This window comes from Setaria italica, chromosome IX (genome assembly GCF_000263155.2).
Source record: "Setaria italica strain Yugu1 chromosome IX, Setaria_italica_v2.0, whole genome shotgun sequence".
In the NCBI taxonomy this organism is placed as follows: domain Eukaryota; kingdom Viridiplantae; phylum Streptophyta; class Magnoliopsida; order Poales; family Poaceae; genus Setaria; species Setaria italica.
In genome coordinates this window covers 14,210,866-14,234,961 of record NC_028458.1, presented here as the reverse complement: position 1 = coordinate 14,234,961, position 24,096 = coordinate 14,210,866, and the positions used below count along the sequence as shown (strand labels likewise).

Below are 24,096 nucleotides of genomic sequence, written 5' to 3'. Positions count from 1 at the left end.
ACCGCCCATCCACTCGCCCCCTCCCCCGCTACTTCCTCCTCTCCCTGGAGATGAGCTCCCCAGCGGAGTCGGGTTAGGGCAGCGAAGGATGGTGGTGGTGGATGCGGCGACGGGGATCGGAGCTGGAGGAGGAAGGCGGCACGGGGGAAAGCAGAGGAGAGGAGGTGCGGTTAGGGTTCGGGGTTAGAGGCTCGCCGCTAGTAGGGTTAGGGTTAGGGTTCAAGGTGGGGGGCTTTGGAGTTCAGGTTGCCGGGGTGGGTCTCCAGTGACCTATGGATGTAGAGGGAGGGCCTCGACGGTGGTGGTCCAGTGGCGGCGACGGGTTGTGGATGGGGCGGTGAGGTGGCAGGTGCTGCCGGCCGCGGGTGGCGAAGGATTGTCGGTGGGCGGCAGAGGAGGTGGGGGAGTGACAGCGAGCATCTCAGCGGAGTCGGGTTAGGGCAACGGCGAATCTGGCGGTGGGAGCCACCAGAGACGGTAGAGGAGGGTGGCGTGGGGGTGACTGGAGAAGGGGAGCAGCGACGCGTGGTCGAGCTCCACGAGAAAGATGACCTCCTCGTGGGCCGCTTTGGTGGGCCGGAGGTGGTGGCGGGCCGCGTGCTTAGTGAAGGCGACACTATCGCCTTCAGCGGTGCATCGGCGACGCCTAGATGCCCCCGTCAGTTGGGTCTGGCCGTAATGTCATACTCCACGAACAACAAAGGAAAGGGTAAGGTACTGGTCTTAGGTGCCTTTGGCAGGGATTCTGGAATGGCTCTGGCACCGGCTTCTTGAGAAGCCCTGCCAAACGGTCATCCCAAAATGGCTTCGCCACAGAAGCTCAACGCGCTCTCTGGAGCAATTCAACGGCAGGAGAGCCAAAAAAATTGGCTCCCCGCAGCTTCAACCTCTGCTACGGGGGCCATCTTACCCTTTTGCTCATCGAGCGACTGAATGGCATGGTGGAGCACCATAGCTCGCGTGCATAGCGCCAGTGTGGCGGAGTAGAGGCAGGCCACCACAGATGCGCCGAGAAGGTCCTTATACTCGTGGTAGCGGGAAAACTCCATCCAGTCCCCGTGGTGGCACGACGTGGCGAGCGCGATGCCTACAAACACTAGCAGCACCGCGGCCGTGCACAATGCTAGCACCACGCCGTCGAGCGCCCGGCGTCCGCCCGACTTTGATGCAGCGAGTATCGACGGGGTTAGGCAGATGTGGTGCGGGGCTAGAGTGATTGAGCATCGCAGTGGCAGGGAAGTGGCTCGATGGTGGAGTAGCTCAACAGGGCCCAGGCAGAACAGAGTAGAGGGAAGCAGCGGGGCAAAGGCCGGAGTGTGGTGGCTGGAAGGAAAAAGACGGTGGATAAGGACAACAGAAGAAAGAAGATAAAGGAGCCGGACGGAAGGAAAAATATAAAAGAAAAGAAAATGGTTGATAAAAGGAAAAAATAGAGATATTATTGACTACATAACAACCCACAAAATCATTGGTTAATCTATAATTTTATTTATTAGCTTTTGTAATTACAAGGCACACTAATCCCTTTAATTTTATTTTCATAATTTCTAATGAACTCAAATTATAAACTAATGTTAAACATTCAATTCATCTATTCAAACAATCAACATAGCCAAAGGCATATAGGACATTAACCTCTCACATCCATTCCTAAAAATACAGGAGAAGCCATTTTGCCAAACACTTTTCAGAACGGCTTCAGCTCCATCAGACAAGCTGCTCCATCAAAGGAGCTGCAGCTGGAGTAGTTTCAGCCACAACCATAGCCCTGCCAAACGAGCTCTAAGTCTGAACGTCCATGCGTGTTGGTATAAGAATAGGGATGGCGTATGCCATTCCAATTACAGAGGCCAGTAGGTGTCGGTATTTTATACCCGGCAACCTACCGAGGGTATTCCGAGGTAGTATATTAGTTGGTGGGGGATTGTCAGACTTGAAACTCAAAGGTAAAAGTGAGGACACAAAATACAGATTTATATAGGTTCGAGCCGCCAGAGTAGCGTAATACCCTACATCCTGTTTGAGATGTTGTATATTGCACCTTGCGCTTGGGTGTTGTTTGGTGTTGTAGCATTTTTTAGTACTTTTTAGATCCTTGCCTGGTAGTTTTGGTGCTCTTCGAGTAATTTGTCTGGCTGAATCTTCAAAGTTCCTCAAAGCTGCCATGAGGCTATGGTGTGCTTAAGCCCTTGATCGTCTTGATTTTGTAATCTTCATCTTTGGAATGTGATATGGAGGGCGGCGGAAGTAGCACTTCACATGGAGTAGCCCCCGAGCCTTAGATTGAATCGAAGAATTAGGCTGAGGGTCAATAAAATCTCAAATCTTCTTCTTTCATATTGAAAAAAATCAACTGTTGGGTGATAGCTCCCGAGCCTTGGAATGATTAATTAATCAATTCGAGAGTCTTTAGTCTTCACACAAGTCATCATCCGAGTAGTTTTGGGGCATTTGACCCCAAGCTTATGCGCCAGGTGAGCCGTAGGAGCCACGTCGAGTAGTTATTGATGCTTAGCCCCTGAGTTTGAGAGCTAGCAGAGCTACCGGAGGTATTTCGAGTAGTAATTGGTGCTTTAACCCCCGAGCATGGAAGCTAGCTGAGCCACTGGAGATATTCCAAGTAGTAATTGGCGTTTAGCCCCCAAGCTTGGGAGCTAGCGGAGCCATTATAGGTACGCTGAGCGTCCTGGAAAGTAGTCGCTGAAACTTGACCTGAAAAAAGAAATGCATACATTATGTAGCATATTTATAGAATTTGGAACTATTGAAATTTACTCAGTGATGAATATAATGTCAATGTTATGTGTCATGCACTTGTCTTAGCCATATTTCTCCCGAGTAGTTAGCCTATTACATTTAGGCTCTCAGTCCCTATTTAGCCATTGCCACTGCGTGTGAGATCTTTTCTCGTGTACGCATACTGGCACTGCTACTACGGAGATCTTTGTCTTGTGTCCTAGCATTTAGGCATGATAAAAGATCCGAGGCTTTTAGGAATTGAGGCGTGTTCTGCTCGAGTAGATTAACAACCGCTAAGAGAGGACTTTTAAAATAAGTAGTTAGCATTGCAACAAAAAAAACTGCATGATTGCACTTAAAATAGTCGTTGAGACTTTTCTGCCTTTTGGCGAAGAGAGCACGTGTTGCCACGCAAAGGATTTATGCCTCCTTAGGTTGTAGCCATTGTGAGCCTCCAGCACTCAGTGCACCAAACCCGTGGCCGTAGCCTTCAAAATTCGATGTACCAAGTCTGTTGGCGGAGGAACTTAGTGCACAAAACCCATGGCTATAGCCTCCATAATTTGGTGTACCAAGCCCATGGCTGTCGGTCAACATGCCCCAAGAATAATTGGCAAAGTGTAGCTCTGGAGGGTAATTTCCGTTGAGAGGCGTACACAAATAAGTAGTCGGCGCATTGCCCTGCATGCGGAAAACAAGCCAAAAAAATTATATAAAATAAATTAAAAAGTGACTTAACTTAATTCGTGGACGATTGCCGATGAAGCCACGACGGTCGTCATGAAGCCGCAACGGTTGTTGATGAAGTCGACTAGTCGGAGTTGATTCCGACTAATCGTCGATGTTGAGAAGTCTGCCCCCGATTAGTTTTCTTGTCGAGATGAGTAGTCGAAGTAGTCATCGGTGAGTTGATGCGGCCAGACGTCAGTGTAGTAGTATTCGTATACATCTTCTGTGTATGTTAGGCTATGATCTTGAGGTCTTGTGGTAGCCTTCCATGTGCATGTAGCACAAATCCCTCAAAATTGCTTTTCATGGAGAGTAGTCAGAGCTGATTATTTGCTTCAATCCGCGTGTGATTGTAACAGACCTTTGTCATCTTGGGAGTTAGATGTGGGTCCCTCCGTCTGCTTGATCTTCCAACTCAAATCAGATTTGCCTCTGCCTTGATCGACGAGCCGCATGTAGCAGCCCGCGTCGGAAATCGACTTGATCTTCGACTGGAATGTGGAGCGTATCGATTCTGTCTCAGCGTAGATTTGTCCGCTCGAAACTCTGACTCGGCGACTTGCTTCTTGTCGAGTAGATTGATCTTGATGATGAGGTCCTTCGAGCTCGTCCGATGATCTCGACGATCTCCCTTACCTAGCACGCTAGATGTCGGTGTTTTATACTCGGCAACCTATCAAGGGTATTCCGAGGTAGTAGATTAGTTGGTGGGGGATCGCCGGGCCTGGAACTCAAAGGTAAAAGCGAGGGCACAGGACACAGATTTATACAGGTTTGGGCCGCCAGAGTAGCGTAATACCCTACGTCCTGTTTGGGGTGTTGTATATTGCACACTACGCTCGGGTGTTGTTTGGTGTTGAGGATTTTATCCTCTGTTGTGGTTCTATGAGGTCTTCGCCTACCGATCTAGGGACCCCTGCCCTCCTTTATATACTTAGGGGGTGGGATTACTAGTCGGTTACAAGGTATGAGTTCTAGTAGGATTACATGGTATGAGTCCTAGTAGGATTACAGAGGAATCCTAGTAGGAGTCCGTCTTCTTCCTTTCCTTGCGGGTTCTAGGGATCTATCCCCGACAGTAAGGCAGTGGTGACTTGCGACTTGGGATCAGAGCAGCTCCAGTCCTTGTTTGACCATCAAAATCCATGGAAGACGAATGGAGGTATGGTTCAAAGGTTGCAGTGTAAACATCGACCTGTAGGAACCGCATTCTCAGTAAATAATGTGCCAACTGCCCATCCGTCCTCCCTCTGCATGGTTCGATTGAAATAGCCTCTCACTTTTTCACATCGCACTAGAGCTGCTCTCAAGAGAGAATGTTCACTGTAGTAGTATGTAGTACCTCACTAATCTGATCATTGAGCATGCTCAGGTGGTTGCTCTTTACAAGGCTACAACTGGTAGAAGAACCAGACGGCAATTGCAGGCTGCACTTCACAAATCCAGCAGGACGGTGATGACATGCATCGATGATCGATCGTGTTAAGCTACCGCACTCCACGGTGTATCGATTCACGCAACCTATTCATACACCGCATCACACACGTGAGGAAAGCGAGGCGAAACCCCCCTGCGCCACGTAGATTGGCAGCGCGGGGTGGCGATGTCGTAGGAGGTGAGCGCGCAGCAGGCCTCGGCGGTCGGCACTGCTGATGTTCCCGCGTTACGCTGGGTTGCTGCGCGCGTATTGGCAGTGGCAGAACCGCAGAAGCACCCCTGCTGCAGGTGTAGGCAGGTGCAGCACGATGGCGTGGGAGCCATCTCACTTCAGATCTGTTGTTCCTCCCTCACTTCCCATCTGATCTCTTGGTTGATCGACTTCCTGCTGTTGTTGCGGTACAGAAAGCACTAAGCCCTCCTCCAATCTCCTCTCACAAATCTTGTGGTCGCGCTTATATTATTGTGCGGTGCTCTGGATGCTATTTTTGTGATGAAAATACTGTTGGATTTGCCATATTCATGCATGATGGGAAAAGCTTATTCAGTGATGATTTGTTTGTTCTGTTAATTTGAGCATTTGTCCATGTCAGTGATGCCTTGTAATTCTGAGCATACTTGTCCATGTCTATGATGCCTTAACTATTTAATCTGAGCATACTTGTCCATGTCAGTGATGTTTTTTTCCTGATGAAATGAGCACTTGTCCATTCATGTGTGGTGCTTCATGTTAATCATAGCAATAGACCATTTTTTGTGCATACACTTAGGCTATGCTAGTTTTTCTCATTTATATAGATGGCTTGGGAAGACAAGAGAAAGCATCTCATTGTTCTTGCAGCTGCTCTAGTCATTGCTATGTATGCATTCTTCATGAGTAGGATTAGAATGGGTCAACTTTCACGACCTCGGATTACCTATGCCCCAATGAGTGCTATGGATGAGGAAAGGCAAAAAAAACTTAGATAAAATTTATAACTGCAATGATGTAGAGTGTGTAAACATGCTTCGCATGAGAAGCGCCCCTTTCTTTCATCTATGCAATTTACTTAGGGATAGAAACTTGCTTAGATAGCATACATAGTAGTGTTGAAAAGCAAGTTGCAATGTTTCTTCATGTTGTCGGCCACAACCAATGTTTTAGAGGTATACACCAAAATTGGAGGTCTATGGAGACCGTGCATAGATATTTCAAGGAGGTGCTTTATGCTGTTGAGGAACTTAGGCATGAGATGATTAAGCCTCCATCTAATGAGACACCACTTAAGATCACAAACAGCCACAGATGGTATCCATATTTTAAGGTAATGAATAAATCAGAGTTAATAATAATTGTTGCATACTTGGGTGCATATCATGTAACATTAATTGTTGGATCCCATGTAGGATTGTGTTGGGGCAATAGATGATTCATATCTATGCTAGAGTACCAGCCAAGATGCAAGCAGCATTTAGGGGCAGGAAACACAACACAACCCAAAATGTGCTAGCTGCAGTGGACTTTGATTTGGAATTCACATATGTCTTGGCTGGTTGGGAGGGATCAACACATGATGCCACTATCCTTGCTGATGCACTTGAGCGGGAGGATGGGTTAAGGGTCCCACAAGGTAATTAACTTAGCATAGGTAGATAAATAAAGTTACAAACTTTAAAACTTTAGGACTAATGCACTTGTATACACTTTTTCTAGGGAAATTCTACCTAGTAGATGCTGGATATGCATGTCGTCCTGAATTTCTTCCTCCTTACCGGGGCACTAGATACCATCTTAATGAGTTTGGTGGTAGAAACTATCCAATCAATCCAAGGGAGTTGTTCAATTTGAGGCATTCAAGTTTGCGTGTAACAGTTGAGAGGGCATTTGGGGCTTTGAAAAATTAATTCCGCATTATTGACAACAAACCATTTCATCCATTCAAGACACAAGTCAAATTGGTACTTGCATATTGCATTTTACACAACTGGATACTTAGGCATGAAACAGATGAGGTTATTCCTCCTGAGTCATCTTGGGAGCCCAACAATAATGGCTCTCATGGCCATGGGGTTCCCATGGATGACAACTCAGCATGGGCTACAATGAGGGATGAATGGGCTAATCATATGTGGGCCAATAGGGGTCATGCTTACATCTAGATTCATGTATTAGGTTATTTCCCTTTGTATTCTGGATAATGAATTATGTATTCAGCTCTGAACTTTGTATCCTACTTTTACTATGCATGCATTGGACAAGTTTTTCTGATGATTACTTGCTTTTATTTCCATATAACTGAGGCATTTGACAAGTTGCTGTGATGATTACTTGCTTTTATTTCCATATAACTGAGGCATTGGTCAAGTTGTTGTGGTGATTACTTGCTTTTCTTTCCATATAACCGAGGCATTGGACAAGTTGCTATGGTGATTACTTGCTTTTATTTCCATATACCTGAGGCAATGGACATTACACAATAATGAGTACTTTATGCTTTAACTTGTTTTAACCTGATGGGCATTATGCTGAGTACTTTATGCTTTAACTTGTTTTAACCTGAGGCAATGGGCATTATGCACTTTATGCATTAGGAGATGGCACAAGAGAATGTTCACTTTGACTTGGTTGAGGAGCTTCACGCTGTTGAGGCTGCTGCCCAAGCTGCTATCCAGCCTGCTGTTGCTGGCCAGGCCGCTGGTGGTGCTGGTGGCCAAGCCGCCGTTGGTGGCTAGGTTGCTGGTGCCGCTGGTGGCCAGGCTGGTAACCAGGATGCTGGTGGCGCTGGGCAGTAGCCTAGGGCTTGAAAGTGCATCTAGGTCCCTTGTCGGTTTTGGTGATTGAATGACATAGACAATTAAAGGACTAATGAGCTTCTTGAGTTTTGGATAGACTTTTATTGTAAATGACAAATTCAAGCTCATGTCATATGAACTATGAAAAAGTGAAGATACGACAAGCAAGGTTTGAAATGAATGAAAGAGACATAGATACAAAGTGCAATTGATGGTCTTATTGGTAGTTGCTTGCATAATCATAGAAAAGTGAAATTTGCATGAAGATTGACCGAGGACAAAATATTGAGAAGCAATGTGACCAATGGATTAGTCATTCGAGAAGTTGATATGGAAGCTTGTTTGGTCACAACATCAATATGGAGAAAGATAGTGAAATGAAGATCATGTTTAAAATATAGAATACACGAGTGGATGTTGACGACAAGATATATATTGATGTGAAGATATATGTGTGACCATGAGCAATGGTGAATAAAATGGAATTGCAATGATAGTTTCCTTGGTCACATGGATGTTTTTTTCTTAATCAAGAAAGAAGATATTTGACAAAGTACAATCAAGCTAGAAGTTTACTTTATCACATAATTGGTATAAATCATTTGTTCAAAAGCAAAGGTCTTGATATTCAAGATATGGATTTCAAATGGGTATTCATTGTTGATGTCAAAGCAAAGCTAAACTCAAAGTAGAAAGAATAGATGAACCAATCAAGCAAGGTATTAGCAACAAGGGACTAAGAAAACTATGGTCAAGCGGCGGCTTGAGCCATGTGATACTTGCTAGGGAAAATGGCTAGTATCCGGGGGGGTTTCAAAGTATCATATCTAAGCCTTACCAAGGGAAGCAATGCAATGCATCTAATCTATTATGGTTGATAAAATGGAGTGACTTAAGGATTGGAGAAGATGACTTTGATCATATATGATGGAAAATCCTAAGTCACCCCCATGAAGTGAGAATTGAAGAAAAGTGGCAAGACCCAATTTATTCAAGCTCAAGTGGTTGAATTATATTTTATCTTTAATCGTGAGTATAGATATGCCGCTCTATCAAGAGGGATGTGACATTGAATGGTTTGACTAGTCTCGGGGCTCAAACTAACAAAACCTAAGTGCTAACTTGAGAGAAACACTTGGCACAACACATACACTTGGTGATCTTGGTGCTTGTTCTTGGTTGGGTTGGATAGTCCTCTGAATAAGCTTTCCATAGAGTCCAAGATCACCTAAATTGGGTTCCGGAGTGAAAAGTTATGACCATTTTAAGTTAGCTCCGTGCTGTCAAGTCGGGTGAGCTGAGATGACTTGGGTCAACCGACTTTGAGTTGCTGCACCAGGTTGTGCGCTGCCCTAGTTGCGCTAGCGTCCATTCAAAGCCGGGTCAGCCGACATTGTCGGGTGAGCCGATTTTGAAATGACTTTGATTCGTTCGTCTCTAAAGATATTTTTGAGGTTGGCGTTGACTTTGGTTGACCTTGGCAGGTCGGGTCAGCTGGGTTTGTATACCAATGGCTAGTTTCAGGGGCTGCGGGTATTTATACCCCCTCACCCCCTCCTTCTGATGCGGATATTCCAAGGAATTCTATTGCATCAGATTTTGTGAATGCTTCAAGTACATCCATAGAGCATGAACTCTCCAAAAGGGCTAAAAAGTGTCAAAAGGTGACTTCTTTCCAAACTGAATATAAATATTTAATTCATAAGAATATGATACTACCTCATATTTGTTATGTTATATTGTTCATATCAGATGTTAAGGAATCTTGAGCATGCACACATAAATGGCGGGTCAGCAGGAGGCGAAGGAGGTACGACCGTGCATGCATAACACATGCAACAGTTCTGTCCATCAAGATGAACGTGAATTTTGCATCAACTCAGAAGATTCTATGATGTAAGACTGACATATTTGCAAAGGAAATGATGTCTTCTTTCCAACAAATCAAACGGTGCATGATTTGGATCATTCTACAAGGAGATATGACAATTTTGGAAGAAAATGTACAAGCTGTCCAGGGCAATGCGCGACGGTTCTTTATACGAGGAGTTCATGGTTTATAAGGAATGTCAAGTATATATCATATGTCAAGTATATACAGCGGTTCTTTATACGAGGGTAAGAACATCTATTAGTAAGAGGTGTGAGGTTGAGAGAATTCATATTTTCCCCATATATACACATGTTAGTGTAGGAAATTATTTCCGCAACTAACCATAGCAGGTCAAAATTTTGTGAAACTTCCATTCTACGGGAGCACTGATCCGGAGGAGTATATTTTGTGGGAGGAACAAATTGAGGAATTGATATCATTAGAGAAGATTCCCAAAGGTTTAGAAGTAAAGCAAGCCACTATGAAATTTCATGACTATGCTTGTAGTTGGTGGCGGTATCTTTTGGTCAGAAATTTTGTTACATCTTGCGAAAAATTGAAGATGTGTATGCGATCTGAGTTTGTTCCACCATATTTTGAGAAAAACCTACTGCATCATTTGGAGAACATTAAACAAGGGAGTAAATCTGTCCAAGACTTTGAGCTAAGTTTAGCAGTAAGGCGTGCTGCTATTAGTGAATTTAAAGCAATAGTGTACTTCAAGGGAGGAATGAATTATGAGATTATTGATGCATTTAACTACAAATATTTTAGTAGCATGCATGATCTTGTGCGTTGTGCTATTAAGGAGGAGGAAAGAATGCAGCAATCAAGGCAACATGCTTTTGCAGCTCCATTGTTTGAACAAGGCATGCAACTTCAGAAAAAAGAAAGAGCTGAGAAAGAGATTTCTCAAAACCCATGTGAGGATGAGTGTACACAGCCCAAAATTCCACAAATTGGGAGTGCTGAAACTTGTGAGTTGTGTGATTCCACTATATATGAGGCTGAGAGCATCCAATTTGAGATTATGAGAGAAGAAGATGAGAGGAAATATGATGATATTTCTGAAACTAATTTAATCTCTACTTCTAGTATTTCCTACTTTATGCAGGTTAATAAAAGTGGGGAGCTTGAGTTGTTCGAAACATAACCAACATCACTTGATGGGAAAATGCAGCAAGAAACGGTACAAAATTGTGAGTATATACCTGCTGCATTGAACTTGTATGAGCCTATGTGTAATGATTTAATTGATCCACATCCTGAACTACTGGAAAACAAATATGCTCATGTGGATATTATTGCTCATAAAGAAGTGCTTTCAAGAATACCCCCTGCTGATTCCATGTATTATATCATGCTTGACAAGCCTATGGAACTACCTTATATCATAGAACATGTTTATGAAATTAAAACCATGCAATCTTTGTCTTCTACCAACACCTGCAATTATAAATTTATTTTGATTGGGAAATATGGTGTACATGATAAGTTCTGTGTACAGAATATATATTGCAACAAATGTGAATATAATTGGAGGCCAAGCATTTGTAAACTCTTTTGAGTATAATGAGAATAATTTATATTCTATAAATTGCTGGTGGAAAAAAAGTATAACGATAATCAGAGTAGCACAGTTGAAACATGGAAGGCATTTAATTACATTACCAGCATAGAAAAGTCAAGGACGACTTTTCTTCAAGGGAAGGGGAATGATGAGGATAAATTGTATATATTTCCTGATTTAAAATATATGTATGATGGCTGTAAAAATGATGATGATTACATATACGATGCATATACGTTGTTCTCTTTCTCTAGTATATTTTCAGGCTATCAAAAGCCGAGGATGGTTTTTCTTGAAGAAAGGGAGGATGATGCGGATATTCCAAGGAATTCTATTGCATCAGATTTTGTGAATGCTTCAAGTACATCCATAGAGCATGAACTCTCCAAAAGAGCTGAAAAGTGTCAAAAGGTGACTTCTTTCCAAACTGAATATAAATATTTAATTCATAAGAATATGATACTACCTCATATTTGTTATGTTATATTGTTCATATAAGATGTTAAGGAATCTTGAGCATGCATATATAAATGGTGGGTCAGCGGGAGGCGAAGGAGGTACGACCGTGCATGCATAACACATGCAGCAGTTCTGTACATCAAGATGAATGTGAGTTCTGCATCAACTCAAAAGATTCTGTGATGCAAGGCTGGCATATTTGCAAAGGAAATTATGTCTTCTTTCCAACAAATCAAACGGTGCATGATTTGGATCATTCTACAAGGAGATATGACAATTTTGGCAGAAGATGTACAAGCTATCCAGGGCAACGTGCGATGGTTCTTTATACGAGGAGTTCATGGTTTATAAGGCATGTCAAGTATATATCTACTAGCAAAATGCCCGTGCGTTGCTACGATAAAAGATCAATTATGTTTTTCAAACTAATGATATTTTTTATTTTCATCACTAAATTTTAATTCTACTTATTGGATGTCTACACATTTAATAGAAAATCAAAAGAATTTTGACTTAATTATTTTCTTCAACTCAAATACCCATTAAATCAAGCAAGAGAGTTAAATTAGCCTCCGATGGGGGCCTCTTTAGTCCTTCTGGCCATGTAATATCTTTTCACATGCACCGTATTTCATCAAACAGGAGACGGTGCGATCAAACTTTTTCCATCATGCACATCCCATTGTAGGTACAATGGCTTAGGTTAAACTTTATTTGGATGTGCTATAACTACCTTTTAAATAGTTAATTAGGGGGTGTTTGGCAGCACTCCACTTCAATTTTTTTTCTCCACTCCACCAACTCCACCCAACTTCAACTCTATTTTACCAACTCCAGAAAAATAATGGAGTTGTCTACATGTTTGGCAAGAAGCATGGATCCAACTCTAGAAACAGGTGATCTTATTGTGAAAAGTCTATTATACCCTTGTCATTAGGACCCATGTATCAGTCTCCCTTTATTTCTTCCCTACTCATCTTCCCTACTCATCGTTTGCACGTCTTGCAACAATTTGCTCGGACATGGATTGTAGTTTTTCTTGCACAAACCGCTCTAACCCCATTTGACCATAGTGTTCGACATCAATAAGGTTGGCCATAACCTTCTTTTGCTGATGAGCTTCACGGCGTTGTTTTAGTAATTCATTCTTTTGCTCATGAGATATTCGCGCATACCAATTTCTTTCTCGCTGCCTCTTATGTTATTTAGGGTCAGTGAGTAGTGGCTGGTCGCTCGATATCATCGACCCTCCACCCTTTCTTCTTCTATATAAGTAAAATGCTAAAATTGTAATAGTAAATCGTATAAACTATTTCCATTCGTGACAAATACATATAGCTCATCTAGTTGTATCCTACTTTCCTAGTAACAAGATAATATTTCATAAGGCATACTCATAATTTTATAAAATCATTTTGATTTCTCACTGTATGTAAAGGTAAATCTACCGCTTTGTACTGAAGCATATAGACCTCGCAAGACTGCAGGTGCATATAGATGTTGTCCAAGTAGTTCTCTTATGCAAACTCGATATATATTGGTTCGGATTCACATTCACATAATTACCATGGTGATAATTGGTGACAGCTATGAAATAGAAACATATCATATTATAGAACAATGTAAAATGTCATTAAGTCAATAAATCATAATGCAATCAGGTCACAGAAATCTAGACTGGGCTAAAAAGGAGAATGAATCTAAGGCATGCAAAATTCTACTAAACCAAAGATTACGATTTCATAGATCATTGAAGTAACAAAAATGTCTGGAACAAGGCTCCAGCATTGAGAGTATGAGGCCCAGCTTTATCCTTGGTTTGTGTCTTTACTTGCTGGCATCGGTATAAATTCAAGCACATAGGGTTAGGAAAATCAGCGCGAGGCCTTACCTGTGCCTGATAATCCCAGATGCAGACACTCCCCTAGTAGAGCCTCGACAGAATCCTGCGCAATGCAAAACCTCATAAAATTAGCAACAAGTAGAAGTAAATTAACACTGTAAGCACAAACAGTAGAAATGGTTGAAAATCAGGGAACGGGCCCAAATCAGAACCGAAACTTACCATGGCTCCGTGGGGTGAAGATCCACTGACTTGACCCTCTCTGACCGTTGCGCAAACTTCCGCTAATCAGCACCAGAAAACAAAATGAAACCAAAATTAGCGCAAAATCAAAGCGACACGAAAAATACACTAGTGACGTGGGGGCCGAGATCCAGTGAGGTCCGGTAGACGCACCTTGATCTCCAACCTGAGTGGCTGCAGCAAACACAGGCAGGAAACAACATTGGTCAGATCTTTGCGCATACGTCGCGAGCTGAGCTCGAGGAAAACCGGCGAATGGATTGGAGATTCGGGAGCGAGTAGGGTCAGATTCGCGTACCATGGTTGCGATGGAGAGGACGGCGCCGGGTCGAGCCGAGTGACTGGGCTAAACCCTAGACATCCCCAGCGCCGACAAGGTGGGTGAGCGGGCGGCGCGGGCGGCCGGGGCCGAGACCGAGACCGGGGAGAAGCATTTTTCCCTTAACCCCCTCCCTTCGCTTCTTTTTCCATACGGGCCCTCTCTCTTCAGAATTTGGACTGCGGGTTTATTTCACGAAAGTCTGAGGGGTTTTTTGCAAAACGAGCGCGACGGATGAAAATTGCTGGCAGAGACGTTACTCACTTTAATAATAGGTATAGATATGTTCTAGGTCCTTCCTAGGATGTGGAAGACCTCCTTGGCATGTTCAACTCGGATTCATGGTGATCAAATCACGGGGAAAGAAAATAAGGGAAGTTGAAGTCAACACGGACTCGCTTTGGTGCAGCCAAACAGACCCACACAAAAACATGCTAAAGTTCCTCATATGGAGTCGGTTTAGGCTGTATAAGTACTCGTTGGAAAGCTTATCCCGTCTCTTTTCCAATGGATCTGGACCTGCTATCAGATTCCTCCCAAGTCGGCTTCAATCATCGAAGCAAAACATCGGATGTAACTTAGGTTTCTGTTTTGTAACGTAGTCAAGTCCAAGTCGGCCCAAACTATTGCGGGGTCATATATACACATGTACATGACCTAACAGGTCAGACCACATTTATTATTCATCAAAACTTGCAGCATATGCTCTTATTCTCATCTAGGGTTTAGCCTCTTGCAAACCGATAATTAGATAGGGAATTGGGAGTTCCTGCCATAAGATTGTTCTTGCTTTTCCGCTAGGAATTAAGGGGGCAATTCAATTCACTCCTGCGTGGTCGAGTGGATTGCCTATCAACTGTGTGGTTTTGCAAATTCGAGGTGAAAGGTGTGTTGCACGGGCAGCATGTTGTTCACCCAATTCATCGGATTTCACGGTATATCCAGATTCTACTTCGAGAAGGTCAGGCACCTCGTATCACCTTCTTTTTCTGCTCATTCTAACATGAAGAACACACCTCTAGAGGCCATTAGAGCTCTCCCCACTCCCTCTTTGTGACTTCCCTTGAGAAATCTTGTGAGTTGAATTGAGAGGGTGAAAGATTGGGCGATTGAAAGCATGAGTGAGCCATTCCCATCCTTGAGCACTTGTGGACTTCATTAAGCAGTTCGTGAAGCATTTGTTACTCTTGGAGGTGAAGCCTCCTAGATGGCTAGGCGTTGCCCGTGAGCTTCCAACGTTTGTGGTCGGCTACGGGAAGTTTGTGACGTCGATCTCGCCTCCGCAAGGGAAGAGATCAAGATAGTGAAGTGAGGAAAAGGGTTGAAAGAGACTCGGCTAAAGAGCTACCGAGCCCCTCAACGGAGAGTAGGTGCTTCCGCGGAAGTAGCCGAACTTTGGTAAACAAATCAACGTGTCTCCACTCTCGGTTTGCTTGTTCTTGAGTTCTTGTAGTTCATCTTGTTCATATTCTTGCTCTAATTGACTTTTGGACTCATAGCCCGATCTCTTTGTTGAGTGTGGTTTGAGTGTAGGTGTTCCACGGATCTATAAGTATACATCCTTACAAGGTTGTGGCAACTCGTAGATCTATATTTCATTGGCTAAATCTTTGTGGTTTTTGAAATCAATATCTCAGGGTTGGCTGCGCCAGTTAAAAGTAGGCTGAGCCGAGTTGAATCGAGTGAGCTGGTTTTGAACTAGCGCCCGTGCGACAAAGTCAGCTCACCACCCAGTGCTCCAAGTCAAAGTCGGCTGAGCTGACTTGACCCGGCTGAGACGGGTTTGTACTATCCGCCACATATTGTGTTTGATTTTTTTAGGAACGCCTATTCAACCCCCCTCTAGGCGACATCAAGGGACCTTTCAGGGCTGCAATGAGATGGACCAATGTGATGTCAGGATTTGTGCTTCGCAGCATGTGCCAGCTGATCTCCACTGGAGTGAGAACTGACAAAGGTTTCAAAGAGGTGCACTTGAACCAAGTGGCCAAGTCTCTGCATGAGTTTTCAGGCAATGAGGTCACTAGCACCCAGGTTTATAACCATTTGCGCAAGTGGAGGCAGAGGTGGATTAGGGTGACCAAGGTTAGAGAACTTAGTGGTGCTTTGTGGGATGAGGATAACTTCATGATCACTTTGGAGGATGAGCACTACAAGGGCCATATCAAGGTGTGTTGGGCTGACCAAAGTTAATAAATTCATGAATTTCCTTACTTTATCTCCTTTTCTAATCTCACCTTTTCATACCTTCATTTCAGGCACACCTCAAGGATGCTAACTTATTGAACAAGCCTATTGAGAACTACCAGCAGATGCAGATCATATTTGGTAATGGGTTGGCTACAGGCAAGTTTGCCATGGGGTCTGGTGAGGCTTTGGGGTCCCCATCTGACTTTGCTGAGAGCTCAGTTAAGGTTGAGTCAAATGCTATGAAGGTTGATGATGTCCCAAAGATATTTGGAGAGGCACCCAAGACTCAGAATGCTAGTGTTGGGTCTGGTTCTAATGCAGGCAACAAGAAGAAGAGGTGCATGCTTAGTGAGGGGGACATTGTTGTCATGACTGGCATGACTGATGCAGTGAACAATATTACAAATGCCATTCTCCAGACCAAGATTAAGGATGTCCACCCTGAGTTGTATGGTGTTGTTATGTTCATGCCTAGGTTCATAGAGGAGGCATTGATGGCAGCCTATTCACACCTGCTTGACAACAAGGCTCATGGCACTGTATTTGTGAAGATGAATGACTCTCACCGTGTGCTGTGGCTAAGGACCTTCTTGGCCAAGCACTACTACATTTAGAGGATGATGGTCTAGTGCTGGTTGATCCATCTTTTGTGCAGTGAGCCTGTTGATCAAATCATGGCTTCTTTTGTGCAATGAGCCTGTTGATCTGCTAGTGCATTCTTTTGTGCAGTGAGACTTGTGCTCTCTTGGTGGCTTTTCCAGAGTAGTGAGGATGATCTCCTCCTTCCTTCACTTGCGCAGTTGATCTGATCCTGCATTCTTTTATGCAACTAACATGCCCTTACATTTTTACTAACTATAGATTATAGTTAGTAATTGACTATATGGCACTCTAGCTGCTACTACTTCTAAACCAGACTACTTGATGTGCATGAGACACTACTCTGGATCAACCTTAGCTTTATGATGGATGTGACGTCATGAACAATATGGTCATGTAGTTATTATGAGCATGTGTCCACTGCTAGTGCTGTGTATTGAACTGAGCATATGTCCATTGCCAATGATGACCTGTTCACATATTTATAGTGTTCTCCATCACTTTCTTTCTGGCTCTTGCTTTTATTTCAAATATGTGTTATTTTGCCTGTCCGTACTTGTCTATTGCTAGTGATGTTAATGTGTTGAACTGAGCATACGCCCATTGCCAATAATGATGTTGTTGTGTTGACATGAGCATATGTCCATTGCCAATGATGTCATGTATCACTTTCTTTCAGGCTCTTGGCTTTATTTCAAAGATGTGCTATTTTGCCTTACCATACTTGTCTATTTTCATTCAGCTCATGCTACATCTCACATTTGTGTGAATTGTTTTCATGTTTTCTAACTGTTTAGCTAGCTATGTCCTAGTACATAGCGTGTTGGTCGGCAGACTGGTGTATTTGGTCTCATGGATTGCCTGGTGGTAACCTCACCAGATCATGCAAGAGGTGACTCCAGCAAATTGTATCAAGCCAACCAAACAAACTGAGGTTGCATCATATTTTTAAACTTGGTCTGTATCTATGCAACCAATCACCATCTCCCTGTGGTCTGGCTGGAGCGAACCATGCAACCAAACTAGCTGGTGTTGCATGCACAGGGTCTAGCCACAGGGGCCTGGTTCTCTGATGCAAGCCTGGCTCGGTAGGGAAGACAATCAATCAAGTCCTCATAAGGTGGTGTATGTGAACCTTGTTCGTTCGTGGTATTTATTCCTATTTAAATTTATAGGGCGTTCGTGCTTGTTCAAAACTTTAGCCATCATGTCGATAATATTCACAATTGACACTTCACGGATGGGCACGATGACGCCTTGAATCATGTGTAACAGTTGGGTTAGCAAGCATTCGTTTCTAAAAAAGGTATTTTGACTTTTTAATTCGGCCGATTAATTGATCTAGGACGAAATGAATTAGATGATTAAGCTAATCAAAATTTTGCCGGAATTAGTTACCTTTAGCTCTCTTAAATGGTTTTGAATTGAAATTGTTCAAAAGAACAACTCAAAGTATGGTATGGATCATTTCATAGATTACGGAGAAGAAATTTAACTGTGACGTTGGAACAATCCAAATATAACATGAAACGGTTAGAGCAAAAGACCCCTTAAAACATTCCGAAAACATGATTCAGGGAGAAAAGCAAAAAAAAAAAAACTCCAACGGCTTCTCTATCTACGCCGCAAAAATACATGAACGCGGATCCATCCGCGAGTGCCCCACAAATTTGCGCGAGGTCGGCCATCCCCCAATCGGCAATCGCCCCCTCAGCCCACTCCTTTCCCGCGCTCTAATCCATTCTCGCGACTAATTTTGCCCGCGCGCCAGGTTCTGGGACGAGGCAACCCGTGCGTGCGGCGGCGGCATTCGGGCATCGAGTGCTCCCCTCCGATTCCCCCCGTTCCTCCTCCTCCTCCTCCGCCCCCGCCGCCGGAGGCTGCGGCCGCAACGAGGACCACCTCGAGGCCAAGTTCTACGCCTCCGACCTCGCCAAGAACCTGTCGGCCGAAGACGGCGGCGGCGAGCCCTTCTCCAAGATGACGCCGTCGACGGGCTCGAGTTCCTCAGGGGCGGCGCCGAGTGGGTAGCCGTCGGCCCCACAAGGGGCGGCAGGCTTCATCAACATCGGGGACCAGATCGAGTTCATCAGTGGCGGCGCGTACTGGAGTGTCATGCACCGCGTCGCGGCGGGGAACAAGGGACGGCGGCTGTCCGTGGCCACGTTCTACAACCCCGGCCCCGACGCCGTGGTGGCGCCGGCGGCGCTCGCATACCTCAGGCTGTACAGGTTCGCGGCTACCTCGAGTACTACCAGGGCACCAAGTTTGGTGACAAGGACGCCAGTTCCAGGCCGTGAAGAAGCTGCTCGGCTAAGCCAGCAATTAACGAACTTTCGTTCATGGATTGTTCTGCGTTTCGATTCCGTGATTTGCTTCTTGAGCCATGGCCTGCATGCATTAGGGTTAGTTGCGTGTTTGTTTTAGCAAATCTTTTACGTGATGGTTAGTGCCTTCTCCGGCCGCTTCTCCTGGCCATCCTCCGCCATCGCTCCTGACTCGATGGGGGGCGAGGCAAAGACGCTACTCCTGGCGGCCGGGACAGCATCACCCGGAGCGAGCTGGCTGGCTCCGATCTGGATGAGGGCTCCACGCGGCTTCGGGGTGGTGGTGGTTGTGGGGGAGAAGGGGGAGACGGGCGAGGAGGAGGAGGAGGAGGGAGGACTTCTCGCTCGGGGACGCGGTGGGAGAGGCGAGTGGCGGCGGCGCTACGCTAGGCACGCGACGCAGAAAGAATAGATCATGAGGGAGGGGAGGGGAGGGGAGGTGATGGGCTGATGGCATCCCCACAAAAGGGCCCACATGTGGTGCTGATGTGGCTAGTTTTAAAGTATTGAGGATTTAATTATTGGAGATCTGCTGTAGGGTGTTATAATTTTGAGGAAATAATTTTTTTAGTAGAGTCCCCAATAGATGATTTTTGGGGAGGGATATTTAGCATATTTTTGAAGTTGCTAGGTTTTTTCCTCGAGGAAAAAAATTACGATAGCTTAGCCGAGCATAGAGCCCCTAATACAAGGTGGTCCACCTATTTGAGTTGCTACCTTGAGAACAATCAAATTATGCTAGTTTTTTCCTTGGGGAAAATTACGCTACCGATAATAGGTGGACCACATTGTAATGGACCTTGGGCTGTTGACCTCGTATCATCATTCCCGGGCCTCTCCCTCCACTCAGTCAGACAAATAAAGGAACACCTACTGGCCTGGGATGTGGGAACGCCTTAACCATTTCCGCTCCTGCATTTTTTATCGGGAACGGGAGCGGGAACGGGAAAGCTGGATGGGAAAACGAATTCGATATTACGTGATATCGGGAACGGAATATTTCGATCGCGAACATGTCGATTACGATCGGGAATCGATAACACAAAACGCAAATATCGACACATGTAACCACTTCAAACAGTTAGCTTGATGCAACAATTGCAACCATGCATAATTCATATGCAAACAAATGAACAATACACAGATAAGACAGTGATTCAGTGAAGCACATCCATATAGCACATAAGCACAGGTGCACAGCCTTCCAATTCCATTCCAATGAAGCAATGACAAGAGTTTAGACAGCAGCCAACAGATCACAAACTCACAAGTCCAAATTAAAAATTCGGATTCAATATTCAAACTACAACATGACCTGATGTTCAACTTCATGTACTAACACTAACTAATAATTACAGGTTCTACTGCTGAAGCTTCTGATGTTCAATGTTTCAAGTAAGTACATGATGTTCTACAGGTTCTACAGCAGTGGCGACTCTAGGATGAGACGGCCCTTGTTCTTGGTTGCCGATGAGCCAGCAGCAGAAGGGGAACCTCTAGCACCCTCCGAGATGCTGAGATCCCAAGAGTCGAGAGTCCGTGAGAGGCAGCTAGCGACACGGTTGACGGAGGGGCGTGCGCTCGTGCATGCGCGGACTCTTGCCCGGTGCCCGCCTGGTGGCGACCAGCCACGGCCAGCAGCCCAGCACCTAGCAGGCGGGGAGGGGCGTGCGTCCGTGCGCGTGCAAACTCTTGCCCAATGCCCGCTTTGTGGCGATCGGCCATGGCCAACAGCCCAGCACCCAGCAGGCGGAGGAGGGGCCTGGGCGCCTGAGGAGTGTGGCCATGTGGGGAGTGGGGATGGTCGGACGAGGGTCTTCGACAGCCCGCGGTGGGAGGACTGGAGGAGACTGGGAGAGCAGAGAGCTAGAGAGTGAGAGAGGACGAGGAGAGATGAGAGACTGAGAGTAAGAGAGAAGGGTGTCGGGTGCGGCGGCGGCTAGGGTTGGAAGAGGGGTTGGAGGTGGGGGAGGGACTTGACGTAGTTGGGCTAGACCGAGTGATTCACCTATACGCTGAAATGGAGGAAGCGAGGTCCACGAATATGAGAATTCCTGTGGAAATATTCCTCACCGAACCGAGAATCCCGTCAGGAAAATATCGCAACCGATCCCGCCGGTTTTCTCCAGTTTCTCGTTTTTCCTGAGGAAACGGTCCACGGTGACGGGATTTCATCCCTAACGGCATCACCCAAAATAGAAGCACCGGAAGCCGGTTAGACACACGGTACGCCGACCAAACCGGCAGCGATCGACGCGATTCGACGGCGTTGCTGCACCCCCGTCCAAACCCCGCCACCTGACAGAGACGCCGAGACACGAGCGATCAGGCCTGATCATTCTCCTAGTCGGCCCGGCCTCTTCCACAGGTGGTCCTTCCAGCGGCTTCTCCCTCCCCAACCGAAGCACGGCACGGCAGCACCAGAACCCGCCACGCGTCCCGCCGGCCTCCCCGCCATGACCACGTGTGCGTCGAGGTGGCGCTCGCCTCCCCGGCTCCCCTCCTATTATATCCTCGTCGAGCCCCTCGCCGCCATACCCAACTCTGCCACTAAGCTAGGTAACAAGCAGTCAGAGATTCAGGATCACGACCCAGCTTCGTCATCTTCCATCGCGATCCGCAGTACGATCAGTCGGTAGCGAGGTCCCGGCGTCAACGGCGATATGGACGCGCCGGCCATGCTCACGCGCAAGCACGTCCCCGAGGACGTCGGCCTCCGCAACGCCGGTGAGTATTCTACTACCGCGCCGGCCACCGAGCCGGCCGCCGCCGCACCGGCACACGTTCCGCGTCGCGATTGTCACGCCTCTTACCCTGCTTGGTGATTGTGTTCGCGCGTGCAGGGGAGGACGAGGCAGGGGCCGGGGGCCAGGGGCAGCTGCACCGCGACGAGAAGCAGCACAAGCCGGTGCTGAAGAAGGTCAAGGAGAAGATGAAGAAGATCAAGAACACCCTCGCCGGCCACGGCCACGGCGGCGACGAGCCCGCGGGAGATGCCGCCGGCAGCACCAGCAGCGAGGATGGGTCGGAGGACGCGGCGGAGAGGGAGGCCGCTGTGGAGAAGGGCGGGTACATGGAGGACGTCGAGGACAAGCCCGTCGTCACGGAGTCCGACCCCGAGGTGCACGGCGCCCCGAGTAAGTGCAGCGCTACCTGTTCGCGGCGAGGTTGATTTGGTTACGCGTGCCCGGTCTTGGTGTACTCACATGGTGCGCGCACGTTGCAGTGTACGAGTCGGAGCGGGCGCCGGCCGTGCAGGACCTCGTCGCCAAGTACGATCCGGCGAGGGCACCGGCCGTGCAGGAAAGGGAGGGAGACGGCGCACCCGGGGTGCGGCTCGGCGACCTCGGCGGCCCCGTGGTCGAGGACCCGGCGGCGCCGCGCTCCACGACGCCCGCGGCGCGAGGTATGGAGCACCGAACACTGCTCGATCATGTCTTTGCCACTCTGCTCATGTCGATTCAAAAGTTACACGCTGTCGATGTGCTAATTTGCAGAGGGTGAGGACATCGGCACGACGCCCGTCGTGCAGCAGTTCGAGACCATGAACTTGTCCGACGACCCGACACACGTGGGCGCTGGGAAGGAGGACGCCAAGGTGGAGGAGTGGAAGGACACGGCCGCGGACAAGATGGGCGGCGCGACCTACACGGACAAGCTGAAGAACGCGGCCGCGGGCACCACGGAGTACGGCAAGAAGCTGGCGAGCACGGTGTACGAGAAGGTCGCCGGCGCCGGCGCGGGGAAGCGCGACGATGAGCGCATGGAGGCGGCGCCGGCGTCGAACACCGGCACGGAGGAGTTGAAAGACGCCCACGCCACCACGGGCGCGACGAACGGCTCGTCCGGCGCGGGCTACACGGACAAGGTCAGGTCGGCGGCCGCGGGCACCACCGAGTACGGCAAGCAGCTGGCGTCCACCGCGTACGAGAAGGTCGCCGGAGTCGGCGCCGCCGTCGCGCCCAACCTCCGTCCGCAGGTGGGCGCGGGGAAGCCGGACGACGCACGCGGCGAGGCAATGCCGGTGTCGGACACCGGCGCCGAGGAGTGGCAAGACGCACCCGCGGCGGCCACGGACGCGGCTGGCGGCGGCGCGTCGGGCCCGGGCTACACGGACAAGATCAAGTCCGCGGCGGCCGGCACCACGGAGTACGGGAAGCAGCTGGCGAGCACCGTGTACGAGAAGGTCGCTGGCGCCGGCACCGCCGTGGCGGGCAAGGTCCAGCAGGCCACGCGGTCGGCCGGCACGGCGACGCCCGGGGTCGGCGCGCAGCAGCAGGACGCGAGCGCCGGCGGGCAGGACAAGGGGGTGACCGTGACGGGGTACATCGCCAAGAAGCTGCAGCCGGGCGACGAGGACCGCGCGCTCAGCGAGGCGATCTCCGGCGCCGTGCAGCGCCGCAAGGAGGACGTCGGTGGCACGGTGGCGCAGCGCGTGCCGGCGCCCGGCCAGGTGGTGACCAAGGCGCGCGAGGCCGTCACGTCGCTCACCGGCGGGAACCGCGTCTCCGAGACCGTGCAGCCAAGCACGGCCACAGGTACTGAACTCTATTCTGTTCCATACATAGCACAATAATAATTCTACACGAAGAAAAAGGAAAACACTTGCTGCCCGTTGCGATCGATCAGGAGCTGACGAGAGATGAGCTATGCGATGCAGGGGAGGAGGTGAAGGAAGGCTACGCGGCGGAAGCGCCGGTGATCCACGGCGAGGAGATCGGCGACGCGAGGCTGAACACGAATACAATGTGAAGTGCGTCGTGAGAGCACGGATGCTCTGTGTGACTGTCGATGTGTCGATACACGTGTGCGATGTGATTAGTTCCGTGGGGTCTCGTCTGACGTCTGGAATAAGCGCACTGGTTGCGCGCTCTGTGGGGTCTTCTCTTCCTGGGTGTACTTTTGGGCTTGGATTTTTATTTTTTTTACTCTGTTCATGTGATGGTCTCTTGTAAGCATACATACGCGTGCCTGTCTGTAATCTGTTTGTTCAAA

At 47.4% G+C, this 24,096-nt stretch overlaps 2 protein-coding genes and 1 pseudogene across 2 annotated transcripts; all 3 read left to right on the top strand.

Moving 5' to 3' along the window:
* The first annotated feature begins 11,402 nt into the window (after positions 1-11,402).
* Positions 11,403-16,788, top strand: LOC101757975. The gene is made up of 3 exons (XM_012848957.1): positions 11,403-11,531; positions 15,806-16,153; positions 16,243-16,788. The coding sequence occupies exons 1-3, from the start codon at positions 11,403-11,405 to the stop codon at positions 16,786-16,788; spliced, it is 1,023 nt and encodes a 340-aa protein (XP_012704411.1).
* Positions 16,789-17,626: 838 nt separating this feature from the next.
* On the top strand, positions 17,627-19,091 carry LOC105913516 (annotated as a pseudogene).
* Positions 19,092-21,654: 2,563 nt separating this feature from the next.
* Positions 21,655-24,096, top strand: LOC101753377 (low-temperature-induced 65 kDa protein). The gene is made up of 5 exons (XM_012842551.2): positions 21,655-21,828; positions 21,945-22,238; positions 22,328-22,507; positions 22,599-23,639; positions 23,762-24,096. Exons 1-5 carry the CDS (start codon positions 21,765-21,767, stop codon positions 23,851-23,853), a joined length of 1,671 nt encoding a protein of 556 aa, XP_012698005.1. The 5' UTR covers positions 21,655-21,764; the 3' UTR covers positions 23,854-24,096.

What these genes read in the sequence shown, in the direction of transcription:
- LOC101753377 (XM_012842551.2), top strand. Translation starts at nt 21,765, where the DNA reads ATGGACGCGCCGGCCATGCTCACGCGCAAGCACGTCCCCGAGGACGTC. An exon ending in CGAGGTGCACGGCGCCCCGA is followed by an intron (nt 22,239 to 22,327) that starts GTAAGTGCAGCG and finishes CGCACGTTGCAG; the next exon opens with TGTACGAGTCGGAGCGGGCG. An exon ending in GCAGCCAAGCACGGCCACAG is followed by an intron (nt 23,640 to 23,761) that starts GTACTGAACTCT and finishes TATGCGATGCAG; the next exon opens with GGGAGGAGGTGAAGGAAGGC.
- LOC101757975 (XM_012848957.1), top strand. Translation starts at nt 11,403, where the DNA reads ATGGTTTTTCTTGAAGAAAGGGAGGATGATGCGGATATTCCAAGGAAT. An exon ending in GAGCTGAAAAGTGTCAAAAG is followed by an intron (nt 11,532 to 15,805) that starts GTGACTTCTTTC and finishes TGATTTTTTTAG; the next exon opens with GAACGCCTATTCAACCCCCC. An exon ending in ACTACAAGGGCCATATCAAG is followed by an intron (nt 16,154 to 16,242) that starts GTGTGTTGGGCT and finishes CCTTCATTTCAG; the next exon opens with GCACACCTCAAGGATGCTAA.